Here is a 20,884-nt window from a genome sequence, read left to right as displayed (position 1 = left end):
TCAACAGTAAACCTTTTCATTAATTTCTTATGAAAAGGTTTGAGTGTACTGGTTCTGGTCCTATAGCTTAAAACAAAAGCTGAGAGTGTACTTGCAGTGTGAGAGAGGGTCTGAAGGGAAAACACATCATAAAACTGCAATCCTGAAGATGGTCTATTTTGTTGAACTCAGTGGTACGTTATTTATATCACCAGTAATGTTCTGTCAGCACCTTCGCTTACAAAAACAAAAACAAAAAAAAAAAGCATGGTTGAACTTGGCTTTTAGCAGTTGATGTTGTAGTATCTGTTGGTGAAGGTATTCATCGAGCTTGGTTTGCCACATCTGCTTATTAGCAACAACTTAACATCTCCAAACTCAACGCTACCGGCCTTATTCCTCTGACTTTGGCGGCTATGGTGAGTGTGTAAAACACTTTCAGCTGTATAATTTTTCCCAGGAAGGTCCCAATAGACAGTAACCATTAAATGACCGTACAAGTGTTCATGATTTGCATATTCATGGTTTAGCTATTATCTTGAATACACCAGCAATTGAAAACGCCGTGATCTAGTGAGTGTAATATATACCTTTTGCATGTTACATTAAATATATAATTTGAGCTTTAAATGGTTACTATGTCTAATAGCAAAATCTTGTAATATATAGAATTTGATTTTGTCAGTAATTTTACCTTCATTTGATAGTTGTAAGGTGTATAATATTTGTTATTTTCATGTTTTTATAAGCTGTTATTTTATAGGCAACACAGTATCCATGGTAACGATGTGGCTTTAAAGCCCATCACCAGGGGAACAAGTCAGACTGGGCTTGTATCCCCCTGGTGAGAGTGTGATTGTTAAATGAAAACCTGTAAATATTAATGTCTAGCCTATCTGAGAGAGACAGTAACTATATTGACATCCAGAGTGATCATCTATGTGTACTGGTCCATCTGTATCAGTAATGTCTTTCTTTGTGTAATTTGTAATAGAATCTTTGTTCCTGGTCAAGGTCAGACCATTGGCCCTATAATTTGTCAGTTAATGCTTATTGAGCTTGGCTACAGATATTCATTAGTATTGCAAGTTTCCTTTGATTATGAATTTCTTTTATACTGAACAGTCAGCTTTACTGAGACCGGGCTTGTATCCCCCAGATCCCGAAGTGCTTATAAGCAATAAACAAATCATCACTGAATCGTCATCGGAGCTGTCTCGTCGTTGGAATCAACTAGCTAACCATCAGCCCTTAGTCCACCGCCATCATCAAAACAACGCACACTGTTGGCTGTCACCACTATCAGTGATATATAAGACATTCAAAGGGGGTGTTATAAACTGTGTATATAAATAATCAAGAGAAAAGAGACCCCCGTTACACGAGCAATCAAAAAGGACATTTGTTTGCATTTAAATCTTGAGGATTGTGGCTTTAATGTTTAAGAGGGCAATCAATATTACAAAAACAAATGTTATTTAACTCCATTATTGATTTCAGAAAAATGAAGCCATATTTAAGATACATTTGTTTGCTAATAATGACAAAATAAACATTAAAAAGATGAAGACAATATATCTGTAGAAATTTATTGGTGATAAAGTATGTATAAATATTTGTAAAACATACACATTCACATCTGTACAACAGAGCTACAAGTACTGATTGTTAAGAGACCTATTTAAACATATTTCTGTGCAAACCGTACATTCTTTGATGAATGTGATGATGAAGGACAGGTCTAATTTCTCTTCCTGTTAAAAGCTTGTACAAGACAGGGTTCCTTTCCTACCAGGGAGGTCTCAGGTTACACTCATTCATTTTAACCTTAGCATTCATCATTCAATTACCCCAGTACATTTAACACCTCAGGTCACAGCTCAAGACCCTTTCTTTTAAAATGGTCGCTTTTGTGGAATGAAGGGACATGGGATTATTGGTAAAACTTAACAATGGGTATTGCGGAGGCACTTCTGAAATGTGGCATCCACCCATGATATTGGAATTGTAAAATAATTATCAAAAGAAATCTAAAAAGCTTTAATTGCCAAAATCGGTGGGCTTCTACATCCCTTTGTTTGACATTTTTGTACAAATAAAACAATGTCACCAAACAGCCATATCTTGTACAACACCTAGTTCGCTCACCTTTGACAAAAGTCAACAGACCCATCAGAAGCATAACAAGAAAAATATAAATAGCAACAGCTGCTTAAATCATAATACTTGCTCTCCATGCTGTAATGTAATAAGGACCGCAAAAAACAAAACACAAAACAAAACAAGATACTGACATCAGAAAATTCTTACCACTTCCTGCCAATTACATCACATTCACCCGCAGAGAGCAGATAATGTCCCCTACAGTGCCACATCCAAGCATCAAAGGCCACAGCCTTCAATACTTCTACATGCTAACAGATAACACCAATAGAAACAGTTTTGACTAACATATACAGAGTGAAACACTAAGGCCTTTCAGAGCACACATAACAATGCTGACAAATAGGAGCACAACAAACAAAAACAAAACACACACATGCGTCACCACTTCAAACTACTGAGTGACACTTTCCCTTCGGTGATAGACTTATGAAGAGAGCTGGCAAGGTGGCAGATGAGAAGTGAAAGAGAGAGGCGCTGGGTGTTGTAAGGCACAAGCGTGGTCCAAAAACTGTCCAGGGTCTGATATACTGGGCTTGGTTGGGGCTACTCAGTGGGAATTGAGGAAGGTCACTGATGGTGGTGTGTACGGTCATCAGGTCGTTTGATGTGAATTCTACGAACTCGTTCAATGCGCTCCCGCTCCTCATCCTCATCCAGGTGATGGGAACGTCCTGCAGCACCTCCTGTGGCCTCAAGCAGGGCATTGTCTGGACCTCTTCCATCCTGGGACTCATACAGGAGGATGTTGAGGGTCTCCTCATATATTCGTGCCTCCGGAAACTCCACCTAGGAGAGGAAGTGAGATAAGTACACCATAGATAAGAGAGTAGTCAGATGATAAAATTAAACTTCTAAAAGAGAAAAAAAAAATCAACCCTTGATTCTAGGCATATTACAAGTACATGCTACCATATCTTCTTATCATAACAATTTTTACCTTAGTCTGCTTCTTCTCAGTGGCATATACAATGGAGGTACAGCAAACTTCAGCAATCTTGCGGCCCTGGCCATAAAATGACCAACAGCAGATTTCATCCCCAATCACATCTTTGATGAAGAGTACACGACCATTGAATCGTAGTGACAGCTTGTCAAATAGCTCAATGTTTTTCAGCATATTGTCATCAGAATTGCTGTTCAGAGAGGAGAAAATGGTTACTGCATAGGCTCTTATGACATAAGTTTAATCTTATATTCCCTCAATACAACTACATGCTTGCTATAACTTGTCTTAAGACCTTCACCTGGTGTATGAGTACTTGTTGTTGCTTCTGTTATAAAGAAGTTTGACTGTTGGCTGTGGAAACAAAATAAGACATTTTGCAATCTGTAATGTGAACAAAGTGCTTCGGCACATTTTCAGGGGAAATGAGACATTGGTATAATAGGTTAGTATTCATCAAAATGGTGTACCTTATTTGAAGTTGCAATTAGCCTCTGCTCCTCCTTTGATGATGTCACTAAAGGGACTTTGCAAAATGGTTCATATGTGTCTTTGTTCTAAAGGAAATAAATACACTAATTCAAAACAAAATCTGTCCCACATGCAAAAACGGTAACCGTAAAACAGTTTGTACAACGTGTACAGCGACTGCATAGGCACTGTTCCTCCCACAAGATTCAGAGTAATGTTGCCACCTAGTGGAAGATAATAGCAAAAACGTTGAGAAGTGTAGGGGAGGCCTCTGCTGTGATGTAAAGAGGTAGTTCAGTGACAGTACCTGCAAAGCAGCTGTGCACTCGTCAGCCAGCCCTTGGACCAGGTAATACTTGGCCTCAGCTAGGAGCTCCTCAGTCTCACGACGGCTGTCTGGAAGAGGCACTGCCCCATCTCGAAGATAGTTCAGGATTGTTCCAAAGTGTTTCCCACAGCGATCGATTAAGATCCAGCCTATGTATATGAATATGTGAAAAATCAACTGTTGATAGTTCTAATGGAATATTGGCCAAATACACCCTCAATAACAAATGCACATTGAACAGCTAGACGACCAACCAACCTTCACTGTCTGTCAGAACCTCCATCCTGCCACTGAACATAGCTTTGAGCATTGTATCCTGTTTGGTCAGCGTCTGCATTGTAGTATAGTAGAGCGCGCCACCCACGTTCAACTTAACATACTTAGAACTTGGGCTCGAACCTTTGAAGGAAGTCGTCCGAGTTGTAGCTGCCGGCACTGCCGAGCTCACAACACTCTCTCCTGACATCTCTTCCTGCAATGACAAAACATTATCAGCGTTACTAAAGAAATCTCGATCAAAGTTAAGCAGATTGATGAGCAATATTCAAAGGTAATGTCAGCATTCCTTCACCCAACACTAGTAATGATATTGGTATTAGCATTCATACCCTCGTCAACGATGTTGAAACTGACCATAAATCCTACACTGGACAACTAGCGTATGTAGCTAACGTTAACCAAAGTTAACCTACTTACATGAGCTAGCATGGATTCGTCTGGCAAGGATAGGAGGTACAACGCATCCAAATAACTTGTGAAATTAACTAATACAACTATTTTTCTCTATGTTACGTTAAGAATTATTTACTATTAAGCTAATGACATGAGACAGAGAAATTTACCATAGAACCCTCAACTGACTTCGAAGTCTTAGCTCGCTGTCGTTAGCCAGCTCACACCCACTTCCTTCCTGACCGACACTGCGCAGTTATCAAATGACGTCACATTTCCGGTACTATTTTTAAAGGTATATCAGCAATAGAGTCTAAAGCGCGAACTACTACTACTACTTTCGGCTGTTCCCGTTAGGGGTCGCCACAGCGGATCACCCCTTTCCATCCCTTCCTGTCCTCTGCATCTTCCTCTGTCACACTAACCACCTACCTGCATGTCCTCTCTCACCACATCCATAAACCTCCCCTTTGGCCTTCCTCTTTTCCTCTTCCCTGGCAGCTCCATACTCAAACTTCAAGATTTAGTTTATTGTCATTTTCATTATGTACCTGCGCACATAAATAAAAACGAAATGCCGTTTCTCCCAGCCCACAGCAGTGCAACAGAGAAGATAAAAATACACATCAAAAAATTCCCTAAAAACGATACCATTAAAAACATAAAAACAGAGAGAGCAAAACAAAAAAAGCTCAAACAATCAACAACACAGTCCATTCAAGTGCAACACGGTCCATTAGAGAGCCATTTCAGTTTAAATGTTGACAGCCGGTGTCTATCAACGAGTGACCAGCACTGATGGGGGGGGGGGTTAGAGGGTAGGTAGATGGGCATGACCGTGTGGGGAACTGGGGGGAATAGCGTGGTCTTCCCACGCGCTACGTCCCCCTGGCGAAACTCATCGCTGTCAGGTGTAAAGAAGCAGCTAGCGACTCCACATGTATCGGAGGAGGCCTGTGGTAGTCTGCAGCCCTCCCCGGATCGGCAGAGGGGGTGGAGCAACAACCGGGACAGCTCGGAAGGAGGAAAAAAAAAGGGGGGGGGCATAGCTGGTCTCACAACCATTTTGTAAACCCTCCCTTTAACTTTTGCTAGTACTCTTCTCCACCCACTCCACCCTGCCTGCACTCTCTTCCTGCACTCACCGTTACTTTGTACAGTTGACCCCAAGTATTTAACTTCTAAATGTAGAATTTAAAGTTGATGATGAATTATTTTGTGTGGCTTTTTGATTCTTTTTCATTTGTCATGTTGTTGTCAGTATTAGTTGTTGAGTATCTGACTGACAGAAAATCTATTCTGTTGTTTATTTAGGTTTGAGTAAGGGGCAGGCAAAATAAGATTTTCTTCTCCCTGCTCCATTTTCAGGGGATAAAGCTCGCCGCATAGTTGTGGAAAACCTTTTGGAGAACTGTAACATACTATGTATGCAAGAGACGTTTTTAGCAAAGCAAGAGCTGGAAAAACTAAACTCCTTCAATGAGAACTTTCATGGGGCTGGGGAGTCGACAACTGACCTTGGCGTGGGGATAGTCAGAGGCAGGATACCAGGGGGTGCAGCTATTCTATGGAATAAGAGGCTTGACTCATTGATAAATGTGGTTAGGCTTGGTGTTGACTGGTGCATTGCAATACAGGTTACTCACAACGACAGGGAATTCTTTATCCTAAATGTGTATACACCTTATGAATGCCAGCAGAATGAGGATGAATATTTAAATAGGCTTGCATTCATCAATTCCTTTATTCAAGCTAATACTTCCTCCAGTATGTATGTCATTGGGGATCTGAATGCTGATATCTCAGACAGGAATTCGTTATTTGCTAATCACATGGTTCAGTTCTGTCAAGATAATAATCTTATATTGTCAAGCAGAGTCTTGTTGCCTACAAATACTTTTACATACATAAGTGAGGTCTGGCACACATGGCTGGACCACTGTATTTGCACTTCTGATGCACATGCCTCGTTGGGGAGTATGGGTATTATGTATGGGGCAGCAACGACTGATCACATACCTCTTGCTATTGCTATAAATGTTGAACATTTACTTGTGCTATCTAGTAATGGAGATATTGATAATGCAGAAAGGTTGGATTGGTCAGCTCTTACAAAGGAGGACATCTTAGCCTATCATGCCCGCACAGATGAAACCTTGGGTAATATACACCTGCTTAGAGATGCAGTTATGTGCAGCGACATTAATTGTAAGGATATGAGAGATCTCTGCTGCATGTATGATGATATTGTTAGTGCTCTGTATGAAGGTAGTAAGCCCTATTACAAGTATAAAAATAAGACACATAACATCAGGTCTGGTTGGAACAAGTATGTAGCTGGGTATCATGAAGAAGCACGTGAAGCCTTTAAAACATGGGCTATGGCAGGCAAACCCAGACAAGGGCCTGAGCTTGAACACAAGAAGCTCACTAATGCAAGACACAAGTATGCCATTCGCTTCATCTGTAAAAATGAGCAAGCCATGAGGGCAGATTCCATGGCTAAGAAGCTGCTAAGAAACGATCCTGCTAATTTTTGGAAAGAAGTGAGAGTTCTCAACAACTATAAAACATCTCTACCATGCACTGTTGATGGTATCTCCGGTACAGACAATATTGCTGAGTTATGGCGACAGCATTATAGTACCCTATTCAATTGTGTCCACAGTGATCTGTATAAGATGGGCAATAGTGAGAGTGATGATTCAGTGGTGATCATGTCACACGAGGTGTACCAAGCTATAAACAAGCTGTCTGTTAACAAGGCAAGTGGCTTAGATAACATTACTGCTGAACACCTTAAATATGCCAGTCCGAGGTTAGCTCCTCTCCTTGCTATCTGTTTTACTGGCTTTATGGTCCATGGCTTGTTACCAGACTCAATGTTGTCTGTACTGTTAGTGCCAGTCATTAAGGACAAAGCTGGTAAAGTATGCAGCCTAGAGAACTACAGGCCTGTAGCTCTCGCCAGCATACTGTCAAAAGTCCTAGAAAGAATACTGCTGGATAGAGTGCATGAATTTATCAACTCCACAGATAACCAGTTTGGTTTTAAAGCTAGACATGGCACTGACCTATGTATATATGCCTTAAAGGAAATTGTAAACAAATACAGAGGCCAAAACTCATCAGTTCTTATGTGTTTTATTGATGCTTCTAAAGCTTTTGATCGTGTTAATCATAGAAAGTTGTTTGTTAAATTGAGTCAAAGAGGGGTGCCTAAATACATTGCGAGAATTCTGGTTTATTGGTATGCCCACCAGACTATGCAAGTGAAATGGGGTAATAGTGTTTCAGCCCCATTTGGAGTTAGCAATGGTGTCAGACAAGGGGGAATTCTGTCTCCGGCTCTCTACAATTTATAAATTGATGATTTATCCAAGTAGCTGAAAGCCTGTAACACTGGGTGCATGATTGGCAATACCTTGGTGAACCATATTATGTATGCAGATGACCTTGTCATTCTTAGTCCCTGTAGCGCTGGTCTCCAGCAGCTCCTTGCTATATGTTCTATGTATGGTGTGGAGCATGATATCAAATACAATGCTAGTAAGAGTGTTGTCACGATCTGCTGAACCAACGAGGTCAATCATCTAAAATTTCTTGATTTTAAATTGTCTAATAATAATCTTGTGGTATGTAATAAGGTAAAATATCTTGGGCACTATATGACTGAACAAATGACAGACGATGATGATATTTATAGGCAATGCCGCATGATGTATGCACAAGCAAACACTCTGTAACGCAAGTTTGGTATGTGTTGAGTTAGTGTGAAGACGTCTCTGTTCAGAGCATATTGTACAACACTATACTGCACACCTGTGGTCAAACTATAAAAAAGCAAGCTTACAGAGGCTTCGAGTGGCTTATGATGATGCCATGAGAATACTGCCAAAAAGACCTAGATGGTGTAGTGCAAGTGAAATGTTTGTGGCTGCAGGAGTCAGTACCTTTCAGGCTCTTCTAAGAAATCTTATGTATAAATTTATTTGCCGTTTGCCGGCTTAATGACTCTGATAGTGTAATCATCAACAGTTTGACTAATATAAGATTCAGTGCCACACGCTACCAATCCCGGCTGTGGGACCACTGGTATAGCTGCCTTCTTTTAACACACTGACTTGTTCCATTTATATAATTTTATTGTGTTTACTCTGTGTATTGTCTAGGGATTGTCTTTTACCTATTTGTCTTTGTCTGTTATGGACCCTGAGTCTGCAATAAAGTAAAGTTTTGACATTTCTGGAGCTGTGCATTACCATGAGCGGAATAAATACTAATGAACTGAAAATACTTGGTTACAACTTAGAATTCGTGCTTTAGAATTTAGAATGCGTACTTAATTCTAAATTCTAAATTCTAAAGAACGAAGCGAGAGGATAAAAAGCGGCGAGCAGTCACTCTAAGCCACAGATCAACGTCGTCTCTCTTGGAGTAAGTCATCCGAGCCGTTGTTTTTCTGTTGCTACAAAGAAAGTGTATCTTAAATAATCAATTTGCGGCCAAGCACAGCTCCACCATGTAGGGAGCAACATTGATAATAGTCCCCTCATTGTATGTGTTCCACCCAAAACTCTTGGAGGAATAATTATCATCCAATTGAATTGCAATATTCATACGGTAAGAAATGAACACAATTATTTAACCGCAAATTATCAAAACGTCAAATATACTTTGTCATGTTTTCAGTGCGAGAAAAAAAAATACTACCCGGAATCATTTAGTGCGACACAGGGGATTAATGGCTGCAGTCAATGTACGGATCTGATGTTATTGTTTACATTTTGAAACTGTATGTTGCTTACATTTGCGACGCTGTCATGGACAAGAGACCGAGCCTCGCCACCGACGATGCCAGATGTCGTTGAAGCGTCCATAACACTCTTTTTCTAAATTACTGTCAGGCTTTCTTGCGACGAACTAGCCCTCTGTGCTAGTAGCCTCCACAGCACCATTTTTACTGCTGCTAAATTTTGAAATGATCTAAGAAGCTTGTGAGCTTTCCATTTACTTTATTGATATTTGCTGTCTTTCACAGTGACCACTCAGCTGGTTTCTTTTTAATCTTGATTATCTCTTTCATAGGGTGCACGATGTTTAGTGCATCTCAGAGCTCCAAGTCAGAGTTCCTGGACAAAGCCAGGCAGGCAAGGGAGGAGCGGAAGGGGCAAAAGGAGAGGGAGAAGGCAGCAACCCAGATCCAAGCCCTTGTCCGAAGATACCTCTGTCGCTGCCAACTTCAAAAACAAACACGGTATGCTCCATTAGAGTGTCGTGTAATAGTTATTGTCACCATTATCGACATTGATACAAGAAATTGAAACTTTTATTCAGATGTGTTTATCAGATACATAAAGTATTTAAAAAAACTTTTAAATTTAGGCTTAATGTTTCTTTTTGTCTCTTCAGGAAAGAGGTTGATGATTACTTTCAAGCTTCTGAGGCTGGGGCATCAAAAAGAAATGCGCTATCAATATTCAGAATTGCTCGGAAATTATTATTCGTTTATCGCCAGGAGGATAAGTTGGTGAGTTTCTCAGATGAATGATATATAATCAATCCTTGGACAGAAACAAGTAGTATTTGAGTAGTCTTTTTTTCCACAATTATACTGTTGGTGCCTCCTTGTACTCGATAATATGATTAGTTTATAAAGGCTTAAACGCGCTTTGCTGTAAACATAAAATAAGTTACTTATGTTGAGTTTTAATTCTGTTTCGTTTTGCACATTACACAGAGGTTTGAGAAGCTATGTCGTGCTATTCTTGGCAGCATGGAAGCAGAAAATGAATCAAAAGTGAGTGTGTTTCAGCTTTATCTGTAAACACAAATACTTCTGTTTTGTGAATGCTGTTTTAGTTACTATTTTGTTATTTGGCTATCAGGTTTGGTATGTGTCCTTGGCTCTATCGAAAGACCTCACAATTCCCTGGCTGAAACAAATAAAAGATATTCTTTGGGTATCCTGTCAGCTGCTGAAAAACCTAAAGGCAAGTCTTGCTTTCAAGGAAGAAAAATACTAAGTGTCACGTGTTTAGTGTTTTAACTCATATCAGTGTTATCCTACCTGTGTTGTCTGTCAATTGCAGCCTGACATACTCCAGGATAATAAGCTGGTAACCCTGTATCTTACCATGCTGGTAACCTTCACAGACACTTCAACATGGAGGATAGTCCGAGGGAAAGGTCAGACTCAGGCCAAATTATGGCGGACATTGTATACACAGTTTATATTATGGTATGCCATGCTTTCTGGAAAGGAAAATATTTTCTCTTCTTTTATTTAGGGGAAGCCCTCAGACCTGCATTGACCAGGATTTGTGAGAATATTATGGGTCATCTAAATCAAAAGGGATTCTATTCTATACTACAGGTGCTCAGTTCAGCACTTGCTTTTTTGATGTCATCCAGAGATTTGATGAAGTGCGGTTATACATTTTCTTTTTCACTGTCTGTACATCATTTGTCATCTTTGTTTTTCCTCTGTAGATCCTGCTTACCAATGGCTTGTCTCGCACCAGGCCCTCTCTCTCAAAGGGTACTCTAACAGCAATATTCACTTTGTCATTAAGGTGAGCTATGAGTCAACTGAGTTAGAGGTGTCTTTGGAGATACTATATTAGCTCCATTACCTGAAGTGAAGTAGGCTTGACATAAAAGATTGTCCTCTGCTGTATCCATTTTTATTTACAATGTCTCTATAACTCAACCTGTATTTTTTTCCAGGCCAGTCATTGCTGCTCACTTCTCTGATAACCTGCTTAGATCGTTCCTTATTCACATCATGTCAGTTCCTGCAATTATAACTCACCTCAATGTGCTTACCCCAGAGGTAAACCCTTATTTATAGATTGTGTATGTATCATAGTAATGTAATTATTCATGATCATGTTTGATCTATTAGATTAACTCTGGATATCTGCTTTATATTGACAGTGCATGGCTACCATCCAAACTCATGATCTGCTTCGGAAGTTTATTCTATTTCTTAGTCAGGAGGAGCAGTGTCTAGACATCTGTGTGTGTCTGGAGGGGAGCCACACCCTCTGTTTACTGGGTACATTTTTCAATGTCTAATAAGTGAAAGTGGGCTTGAACTTCTATAGATGTGTACAGATGATTTGTCAAATTGTTGTTCATTTGTATTTATAGCTCGTTTAATACCTTTGGGTATAGTCTTTGCATCTGGTTAGCTGGGTTTCTCATGACAGCACCTCTCTCTTGTATGGTAGGTAACCTGATCCACTTGGGCTACCTCAATGAGAGAGTGTTAGAAGAAGAGGCCAACCACTTTGTGAAGGACCTGACTGACATGCTTTCTTACTGCCAGGGATATGTTTCCCAAAAGAAATCCAACCTCACCCACTGGCACCCAGTCCTGGGCTGGTTCTCCCAGACTGTAGACTACGGGTCAGTGAAAGAGGCCCTCATAACTTGAATGATTTTAAACAGTAAATGACACACTGACATGACTTAACATCAGCTCTTCTTCTTCCCCTCCCTACTCTTTGAAGTCTAAACGAGTCAATGCCGCTGGTAACTAAACAGCTGCAGAACCTGTGGGGTGCTCTTGTCATTCGGACGCTCTTCAATGATGTCCTCTCTAAAAAGCTGGAGAGTCAGGAGCCTACTCCCCCACCCCAGCAACCTAGCACATCACAAAACAATCTACCAGTTAAGAGTAAGTTATATTTGGATCAGCTTCTGTTTGTTTTCAGTCTCTGAAAATTGAATGGAAATAACTTAAATATAAGAAGAAATTTGAGATTTGAACCTGTTTACCATTTGTGTTATGGCCTTGTTTTGATAGACCTCTTTAAGAGGGCATTTCAGAAGTCAGCCTCAGTACGAAATATCCTTAAGCCGGTAGGAGGGAAGCGAGTGGACTCGGCTGAAGTTCAGAAGGTGTGCAGCATCTGTGTGCTCTACCAGACTGCTCTTTCTACACTGACACAGATACGACTTCAGATACTCACCGGTCAGTGCTTAAACATCAAATTTTTCAACAATGAACGGGAATGCATACACACTTATTGGAAAAAGTTCAGCGTGTAATTTCTCCTTGCGCTGTGTTATTTGTTTTCTCTAGGTCTGACATACCTTGGCGATCTACTTCCCAAGCTTTGGGCCTTCATTTGTGAGCTAGGCCCTCAGGGAGGCCTGAAGTTGTTTATGGAGTGCTTAAACAATGACACAGATGAGTCCAAGCAGCTCTTGGCTATGCTTATGCTCTTCTGTGACTGCTCACGACATCTCATCACGTAATTAATATCCGTACATCCAACATAGAATTGTGCAACATAAGGTGACAGCAGCAGCAACCTTGGTACATAGACGCTTAGTCATGATATGCTGTCTATGTGTTACAGGATCCTGGATGATATTGAGGTCTATGAAGAACAGACCTCTTTCAAGATAGAAGAACTCATCACCATCTCATCGTTTCTCAACACATTTGTATACAAGATGATATGGGACGGCATCCTAGGTTAGTGGGCGGCCTAACTACATCTCAATCAAAGCATGGCCAGTAAAATTTAAGGCAACGATCAGTTACTCCCTGAGCAATCGTACCAGTAGGAATTACTGATGCCAAAAATGTATTTGAATAGAAATGCATTTTTTTGTATTAAAAGATTGATGATCCCTTGAAAATCTTGTTAATCCTTTTTTTTCTGTCTAGATATATCGGCATGTAGATATGTGTCATTTACCCCTGTTTTGATTTATTTGTTACTCTAACAGAAAATGCCAAGGGAGAGAAACTGGAGCTGTTTCATAGTGTACATGGCTGGCTGATGGTGCTTTATGAACGGGACTGCAGGAGGAGATTCTCTCCGGATGACCACTGGCTGCGCAAGTGAGTACCTCCTTTGCAAATACATAGGATTATTCTTGATATCAGCATACTGGTCTACTATTAGAGGTTGATACTTAATGATACTGAAGATGGATCACCTTCTCATTTTTGCATTATTGCTTTCAGGGACCTGAAGCCCAGCCTATTGTTCCAAGAGCTGGAGAAAGGCAAGAAAAGAGCCCAGTTTTTACTGCAGTATATCCCTCATGTCATACCACATAAAAATGTAAGTGAACAGTTGTGCAGGATTTTCCTTTGATTTCAGGCTGAGTCAGTCTTTATGATAATTTTGCAAATTACTTTTCCTCTCCATGGTAGAGGGTGCTGCTGTTCAGGAATATTGTTACGAAGGAAAAGGAGAATTTAGGATTGGTGGAAACAAGCTCCGCTTCACCCCATGTCACCCATATAACAATTCGCCGCTCACGGATGTTAGAGGTACTGGAGGAAGTTAATCAGTCAGTAGATGTTAAGAATGGATAAAATGGCATTACATTATGGCAGTGAACCCACATTAATGTCTGTAATACCTTCTCTTAAGGATGGTTACGATCAGCTTCGCCGGCTGCCAGTTAATTCCATTAAAGGTGTCATTCGTGTAAAGTTTGTCAACGACTTGGGAGTAGACGAGGCTGGTATTGACCAGGATGGTGTCTTCAAAGAGTTTCTAGAAGAGATAATCAAAAAAGTCTTTAATCCTGCACTCAATCTCTTTAAGGTAACTAAAGGAGATGGTTTGCCATTTTCAAGACTATGCTTCTAATACTAGCATTAATCATTCTGACTCTGACTATTATGGTTATATTTATGCCCCTTAGACTACTAGTGGAAATGAAAGGCTATATCCTTCCCCTACATCCTACATCCATGAGAACCACCTGCAGCTGTTTGAATTTGTGGGAAAGATGCTGGGCAAAGCCGTGTATGAGGTACGTTAGCACTCTCTGAGGAAGCGCTTTTGTTTGTTATAGTATTAAACAAAGTGGTCTCTAAGGAATTGAGTGAATGTGCTACACTGTTTCTTACTTTTGTTTTATCTGCAATGTCCTCAGGGCATTGTTGTGGATGTCCCCTTTGCCTCCTTCTTCCTCAGTCAAGTACTGGGTCACCACCACAGCATCTTCTACAGCTCCATTGATGAGCTGCCCTCACTGGACTCTGAATTCTACAAGAACCTCACATCCATCAAGGTTGGCAATAGGGATACACCGATATCACTTTTTCACTGCTGATACTGATTCTGAGTATGAATTTTTAAAGAGCAACAAAACCCTTAGCCATTTTAGTGAGTCTGTTGACGTCTACAGGTTAAAAACCATATAAAGGTTAAAAACGTGCCAGGCCGGTCTGGTCTTAGTACTCTGTGATATTAGCGTAACAGAATAAACACAGCTGCAGCTAATAAAATTGATTAGGGTCTGTTTGATTTAGGTGTGCCAGCACAACTGTCTGCATTGACAGAATGGCAAGACACCACTAGCAACTGTCAATAGTACAGTCAATGCTGGTTCTCTGGCACCTCTTAATCAAACAGGCCCATTATCAATTTTACTAGCTGTAGCTGTGTTTATCCTGCTATGCTTACATGGGACTCCCTATTTTTATTTTATTTTTTTGCTTTTTGCTACTTTATTGATCCCCGTGGGGAAATTCTTCCTCTGCATTTAACCCATCCTAGCTGTGTAGCTAGGAGCAGTGGGCAGCCGCCTTGCAGCGCCCGGGGACCAACTCCAGTTGGTCTTGTCATGCCTCGGTCAGGGGCACAGACAGGAGTATTGACCCTAACATGCATGTCTTTTTGATGGTGGGGGAAACCGGAGCACCCGGAGAAAACCTACCACAGACATGGAGAGAACATGCAAACTCCACACAGAAAGGACCTGGCATGACCCCCCAAGGTTGGACAACCTTGGGGTTCGAACCCAAGACCTTCTTGCTGTGAGGCGACAGCCCTAACCACTGCGCCACTGTGCTGCCTGGATTGTATGGCGTTTCACGCGGATGACCCACCTTAAAGATTTCTGAAGTTTCATTTTTAACCATAACCCCCACCCCTGGCCCTAACCTTAACCTTAATCAAACTTTATCTCTTATCTTAATCTAATGTTAACCCATAGGTGAAATGGTGCACAAACAGGCAGTCCCATGCTTACATCATGGAGTACCAAGACCAGCCTGGCATGCTTTTAACCTTTAGATGGTTGTTAACCTGTAGATGTCAGCAAACTCAATAAAATGGCCAAGGATTTGGTTGCTCTTTAAGTATTGGCCGATATCAAGGGCCGATTCAATCCATTACTTTTGCTTCACAATGCAGATTTAGACCCTTAGTTTGGGGTCAGTGAACAAAATAATTGAGATAAAATCCTTTTTTTCCCCACCATTATAGAAATACAGATTTCCATGTGCCAAAATTGCAGTAAATCAAGCCATTTTGCTTTTATCTTTGACATATGACTCATGGTTTTTGGTATCAGATTTTGGTCTTTTAGGTAAAATCTCTGTTATTGATATTCCATTTTAGCCAGGTATTGGCCCGATATCTGATAACATTATCCATTTCGGTGCATCCCTAGTTGGTAGTAAAACTCCTTCTCCCAAACTTCTTATTATTCTCTAATTTATGTTCATTACTTTTAGCTTCCATCTGTAGTTTATGTAATTCCAGGTTACTTTTCTAAAGTCTGAGGGACACTAAATGTTATTGTTTTATTTTTTTCAGCGCTATGATGGGGATGTAGGAGATCTAGGACTGACATTATCCTATGATGAGGATGTCATGGGGCAGGTAAGGACTGCAACTATGGGCAGGAGATTGTTGTATGTAGCTGTAGATTCTTATATGTAGAATAGGTTAGCATATTTAAATCTATAGCCTTTTTCTCAGGTTTAAGTTTCTCCAAATATTTCCTTACAGCTAGTCTGTCATGAGTTGATCCCAGGAGGGAAGTCCATGCCGGTTACTAATGAAAACAAGTGCGTAAATCCCTATGCATTCTGGTAACTGATGCTGTAGCATCATGGCACATTTCACATCACTGAGGAATTGTTTTATTCTTACCAGTTGCACTGTGAGGAATCTTTGTGCTGGGTTGCTATTTCTGATCTCTGGCCTCTTTCCACCAATAATATGGTCCTTTCAGGATCAGCTACATCCACCTTATGGCACACTTCCGGATGCACACGCAGATCAAGGAGCAGATGGCAGCATTCATCCGGGGATTCCGCAGCATCATCAACCCAGAATGGCTGCACATGTTTTCCATTCCCGAGGTTCAGCGTCTTGTCTCAGGAGACAACGCTGAGATTGATTTAGACGACCTCAAGTATGTAAACCTCTCAGATTTCCCTTCCCTTATTCAACTTCTCTATAATTTAACCTGTTGATATTTGTCTCCCTTTCCAACCATGTGTGGGAAGACGTGTTTATAGTTGTGAAAACAGAAGGGAAAAAAGATCTGTTTATATATGGTGAACATACATCAAAAACATGTATGTTAGAGTTAATACTCCTGTCTTTGGCCCTGACCAAGGCAATGGAAAGAAGAATTGGAATTGGTCCCTGGGTGCTGCACTGCGGCTGCCCACTGCTCCTATACCATAGGTTGGGTTAAATGCAGAGGATAAATTTCGTTGTATGCTTGCTTACAATGACAAATAAAGTGTGTCCTTTTCTCCCCAATTTTATTTGGCCAATTACCCCACTTCCTGGTCGCTGCTCCACCCCCTCTGCTGATCCGGAGAGGGCTGCAGACTACCACATGCTTCCTCCAATACATGTGGAGTCATCAGTGCTTCTTTTCACCTGACAGTGCGGAGTTTCGCTAGGGGGACATAGCACGTGGGAGGATCACGCTATTCTCCTCAGTTTCCGAGGGGACCAGAGGAGGCGCTAGTGCAGCGACCAGGACACATACCCACATCTGGCTTCCCACCCGCAGACATGGCCAATTGTGTCTGTTGGGACACCTAACCGAGCCGGAGGTAACACGGGGATTCGAACCATGATCCCCATGTTGGTAGGCAATGGAATAGACTGCTACACTACCCGGACGCCCCCAATCAAAACCTTTATAATCAAAAGATTTTTTTTTCTTTTGTCAGTTGACCCCCCCAATTCAAAAACCCTAATGGAATTGTGACACTGCAAAAATTTTTCTCCTTTCTTTATTTCTGAGTTGTACAGATACCTTTTATATTGACGCATTAACTTTGCTTGTTATGCCTCTCCAGGAAGCACACTGTGTACTATGGAGGCTTTCACAGCAGCCATCGGGTCATTATCTGGCTGTGGGACATCCTGTCCAGCGACTTCAATGCTGAGGAGAGGGCTATGTTCTTAAAAGTGAGCCCATCTCCTTTTCTACGCATCAGTTTTAAAGGCTTTTAGAGACAATCACTCAACATGGTCAAGCCGCTTTAATTTCTTTTGAGAATGCAGTTTCATCCCAGACATTCTGCATCACAAAATGGTTTCTAATTTCTGTTGACGGTCTGTATTCACAGTTTGTTACCAGCTGCTCAAGGCCACCTCTTCTAGGTTTTGCCTACCTCAAACCACCTTTCTCTATCCGTTGTGTGGAGGTGTCAGATGATCAGGTAAGACAGACAGACAGAGGGAATAGAAGAAAACATGAATTTAGAAGTGGATAATGATGTTACTTAGAGCATGCTAAGGTAACAACAATTTTGCTTTTTATAGAATTCAGTTGTTTCGGCTTGGTTTCTATATGTATTTTTTTTCCATTTCTTGTGTACTAAATTAACTTTTACTCTTTCCTGTTCCCAGGACACTGGAGATACCCTCGGCAGTGTCCTCAGGGGTTTTTTCACCATCCGGAAGAGGGAGCCTGGCGGTCGACTGCCCACTTCTTCCACATGCTTCAACCTGCTCAAACTACCCAACTACAGCAAGAAGAGCATTCTGCGTGACAAGTTGCGCTATGCCATCAGTATGAACACAGGCTTCGAGCTCTCCTAACTGCTGTACCAGGACAGTCTGCACAGCAGGGCTTTGTCATGCGATCTGACCCAGGCAAGTGGGCCTTGCTTTCCTGTACCGGAGCCTGTCACATCTGCGGAGTATCACTGAAGCAAAAGGGCAATCATAAAAGACTAATAAATACCCTCATTTGTCTTTATTAATTAAAACTACACTAGCTCCACTCTACTTCTCTACTTTAACCCCATACCTTCTGGAAGGGTGAGCCATGCTAATGGTTCCTCCAGCCCATTGCAGCTTAAATAATCTTTTTTTTTTTTGAGCACCTGCCTTCATACATCCCATTCTTGAGGAAAAAAGACAGAACTGCTATTTTTTGCTGTACAATTCAATTTCTCATCATGTTCCTCAACTCACAAAGTTCAGTGCTACAATATTAACTTGATAAAATACTCAAATATAATGACTCAATCTCTATCTCTCAGGCGTAAAAAGAGTCATTGTCGGATCACATACTCACCCTGTCATCTGAACTGGAAAGCAATACAGATGCAAGCCATTAGACACGTGGTTGACTCACTTTACAAAACCAAGGGATGCATTGTTAGTATACATACTAGTTTACCAGCTGTAATTCAATGCATATTAAGTGCTGAACGTGATGCACCTTTTTATAAAGAAAAGACAAATCATTGCCTCACGTTCAACTCCATTAAGGAGATAAGGCTCCGAGGTGGCCCTGTGTTGATTGCCCATGTGGATTAAGGGAGTAAATTCTGATGACCTCATTTCATCTCTCACTACATAAGACATTGCAGTCACCTGACGGAGGATTTGGCTCTTTGATTTTCTGTTTTCTATGCAGAAATATATCTTAAAACACATCTGGTGATGCAACAATGTATTTGACACAAAACGATTTTTTTCCTCATCATGTTGCCATTTTAGACATGTTCCCTGCTGTGGTGTCTTTTTATTTTTGACAATGGAACCTAAATGCTTTTATGATGTTTATTTTCAGTTTCAGCACAAGAACAGCAAACACAACTTTGCTGTGGAAAATGGTTGTGCTTGACATCCATTCACGAAAACAAAACCAACAGTTAAGTCAATCAAGGATGGAGTCAGTACAAGTTCCCTTTGAATAATACTGAGTGCCTCATGTATGTTCCTTCTTGCCATCACATCTTGGCTGTCTTTCGCGTGTTACCGATTACCGTGTCTCTCGGAATCAAGCCATACACATGGGGCAAAGTGTCTGGACTGTTCTCTGCTCCTGCTAAGAAGAAACAGCTGAAAGCCAACCACTGTACTACCACGACAAGACCCATGGAGGGTTTCATGATACGCTCTGAGGACTTTTCAAGTCCCCTCTGTAGACCTTTGAAGCCATGTGGAACAGAATCAGAGGCAGAAACCTCTCAACGTGATGTCATGGACCGGTTCATTAACCAAATCTGACTGCTATGTTGTGATGTCCCTTTCTCCACAAATCTTGCACACTAAACCCAACTGTTTGTGGCTTTCGATTAAGGGAGAAAAGAGTGAATGTTACCTAACAAGGCCTAAATATATCATTACACAGGGTTTACTTATTTAGTGGAGTTCATGAGATTTTTTTTTTAGTCAAGAGAAGACACAACAGGATTGAAATAGAAACACAAAAGAGATTGCTTTAAACAATTATAGTATATTTACTGAATTCTTTTTATGCAAAAAATCTTGTGAATGGCAATGGAATTTTTTTGTCAATATGCACTCCTATAGTCAACCTTATTAGTCATTGCTGCCACGTCTCGAATGTTATGGAGACTAACATGAGTAAGAACAAACAAAAATGATTTAAATGCAACCTTTTTTGTTGTTAAGATTGATTCGCCTGCAAACTAATGATGAGGTCAATGCTGTCACCTTTTCTTTCTAAAAGCTGACAAATCACGGGAGAATGTCTTGTTATTTTGGCTCCGAGGGGAGACACGTGTGCTGGAGAATGGAGCAGAGTGCAGGGGGAGACGATATAGATACCTCTCATTCCTTCCTCTGATGTGTCTGATGAGGCCACTCATCACTTTTAAATGATGTCAAGAATAAAACAAACAGTAGGCATGACCCTGCAAAGGCTCCAGTGGTCATCTGAAGCTGGTTTTGATTATACGTGCTTTTAAACGAATTTTAGAAAAAAAAGGATGATCCAGGAAATGTGTACCTTACCCGTGAACGTGTTGTCTCATTGTTTTTTTTAAAGTGTATTTGTAACTAGTTGCACTACACAAAACAAATTGTTCAAAAGGCAATTCCTGTGTAAACTTGTCCAATGTGTAAAATAGTCTTTCCTCCGTGAGTCATTAACATCATGTACACTATTATATAAAACCTTTACTTAAAACAGTGTAAGGAGTGTGTCGTTGGGTTTTCTTCTTTTCTTTTCTTTTTTAATCGCACCTTTTTTTTTGGCAGCAGCAGTCTCGCGTAACGCATATTATCACGGTTTATTGTTCGGTTAATCACGAACACCTGCTA

At 40.8% G+C, this 20,884-nt stretch overlaps 2 protein-coding genes across 3 annotated transcripts; one reads left to right on the top strand and one right to left on the bottom strand.

Annotated features, from left to right (window-relative positions):
• Nucleotides 1–1,392: 1,392 nt before the first annotated feature.
• kctd10 (potassium channel tetramerization domain containing 10) lies at nt 1,393–4,800 on the bottom strand. 2 transcript variants are annotated; one of them, XM_056290393.1, is made up of 7 exons: nt 4,730–4,800; nt 4,146–4,359; nt 3,867–4,036; nt 3,559–3,645; nt 3,390–3,442; nt 3,083–3,278; nt 1,393–2,931 (listed from the first exon to the last, which is right to left on the bottom strand). In XM_056290393.1, the coding sequence occupies exons 1-7, from the start codon at nt 4,730–4,732 to the stop codon at nt 2,713–2,715; spliced, it is 942 nt and encodes a 313-aa protein (XP_056146368.1). In that variant the 5' UTR covers nt 4,733–4,800; the 3' UTR covers nt 1,393–2,712. The 2 variants fall into 2 exon arrangements, with proteins under 2 accessions (XP_056146368.1, XP_056146292.1); XM_056290317.1 differs by having other exon boundaries at nt 4,584–4,786.
• Nucleotides 4,801–9,342: 4,542 nt separating this feature from the next.
• ube3b (ubiquitin protein ligase E3B) lies at nt 9,343–19,066 on the top strand. Its single transcript, XM_056290488.1, has 26 exons — nt 9,343–9,816; nt 9,972–10,089; nt 10,300–10,359; nt 10,448–10,552; nt 10,652–10,748; nt 10,850–10,935; nt 11,052–11,134; nt 11,289–11,394; nt 11,499–11,619; nt 11,795–11,972; nt 12,077–12,243; nt 12,373–12,540; nt 12,652–12,823; nt 12,932–13,050; nt 13,308–13,422; nt 13,549–13,648; nt 13,741–13,860; nt 13,964–14,140; nt 14,241–14,351; nt 14,475–14,612; nt 16,145–16,210; nt 16,340–16,398; nt 16,566–16,748; nt 17,656–17,767; nt 17,929–18,021; nt 18,212–19,066. Exons 1-26 carry the CDS (start codon nt 9,656–9,658, stop codon nt 18,401–18,403), a joined length of 3,207 nt encoding a protein of 1,068 aa, XP_056146463.1. The 5' UTR covers nt 9,343–9,655; the 3' UTR covers nt 18,404–19,066.
• The last annotated feature ends 1,818 nt before the right edge of the window (nt 19,067–20,884 follow it).

This window comes from Lampris incognitus, chromosome 1 (genome assembly GCF_029633865.1).
Source record: "Lampris incognitus isolate fLamInc1 chromosome 1, fLamInc1.hap2, whole genome shotgun sequence".
Lineage (NCBI taxonomy): Eukaryota > Metazoa > Chordata > Actinopteri > Lampriformes > Lampridae > Lampris > Lampris incognitus.
This window is presented reverse-complemented; position numbering and strand designations above follow the sequence as displayed.

Bases quoted from the DNA above. Each gene is read 5' to 3' on its own strand.
- kctd10 (XM_056290317.1), bottom strand. The intron at 3,646-3,866 runs GTACTGTCACTG...TATTTCCTTTAG, and splicing joins AGTGCACAGCTGCTTTGCAG to AACAAAGACACATATGAACC. The intron at 3,443-3,558 runs GTACACCATTTT...TTGTTTCCACAG, and splicing joins TAATTGCAACTTCAAATAAG to CCAACAGTCAAACTTCTTTA.
- ube3b (XM_056290488.1), top strand. From the start codon at position 9,656: ATGTTTAGTGCATCTCAGAGCTCCAAGTCAGAGTTCCTGGACAAAGCC. The intron at 13,423-13,548 runs GTGAGTACCTCC...TATTGCTTTCAG, and splicing joins GATGACCACTGGCTGCGCAA to GGACCTGAAGCCCAGCCTAT. The intron at 16,399-16,565 runs GTGCGTAAATCC...TGGTCCTTTCAG, and splicing joins CCGGTTACTAATGAAAACAA to GATCAGCTACATCCACCTTA.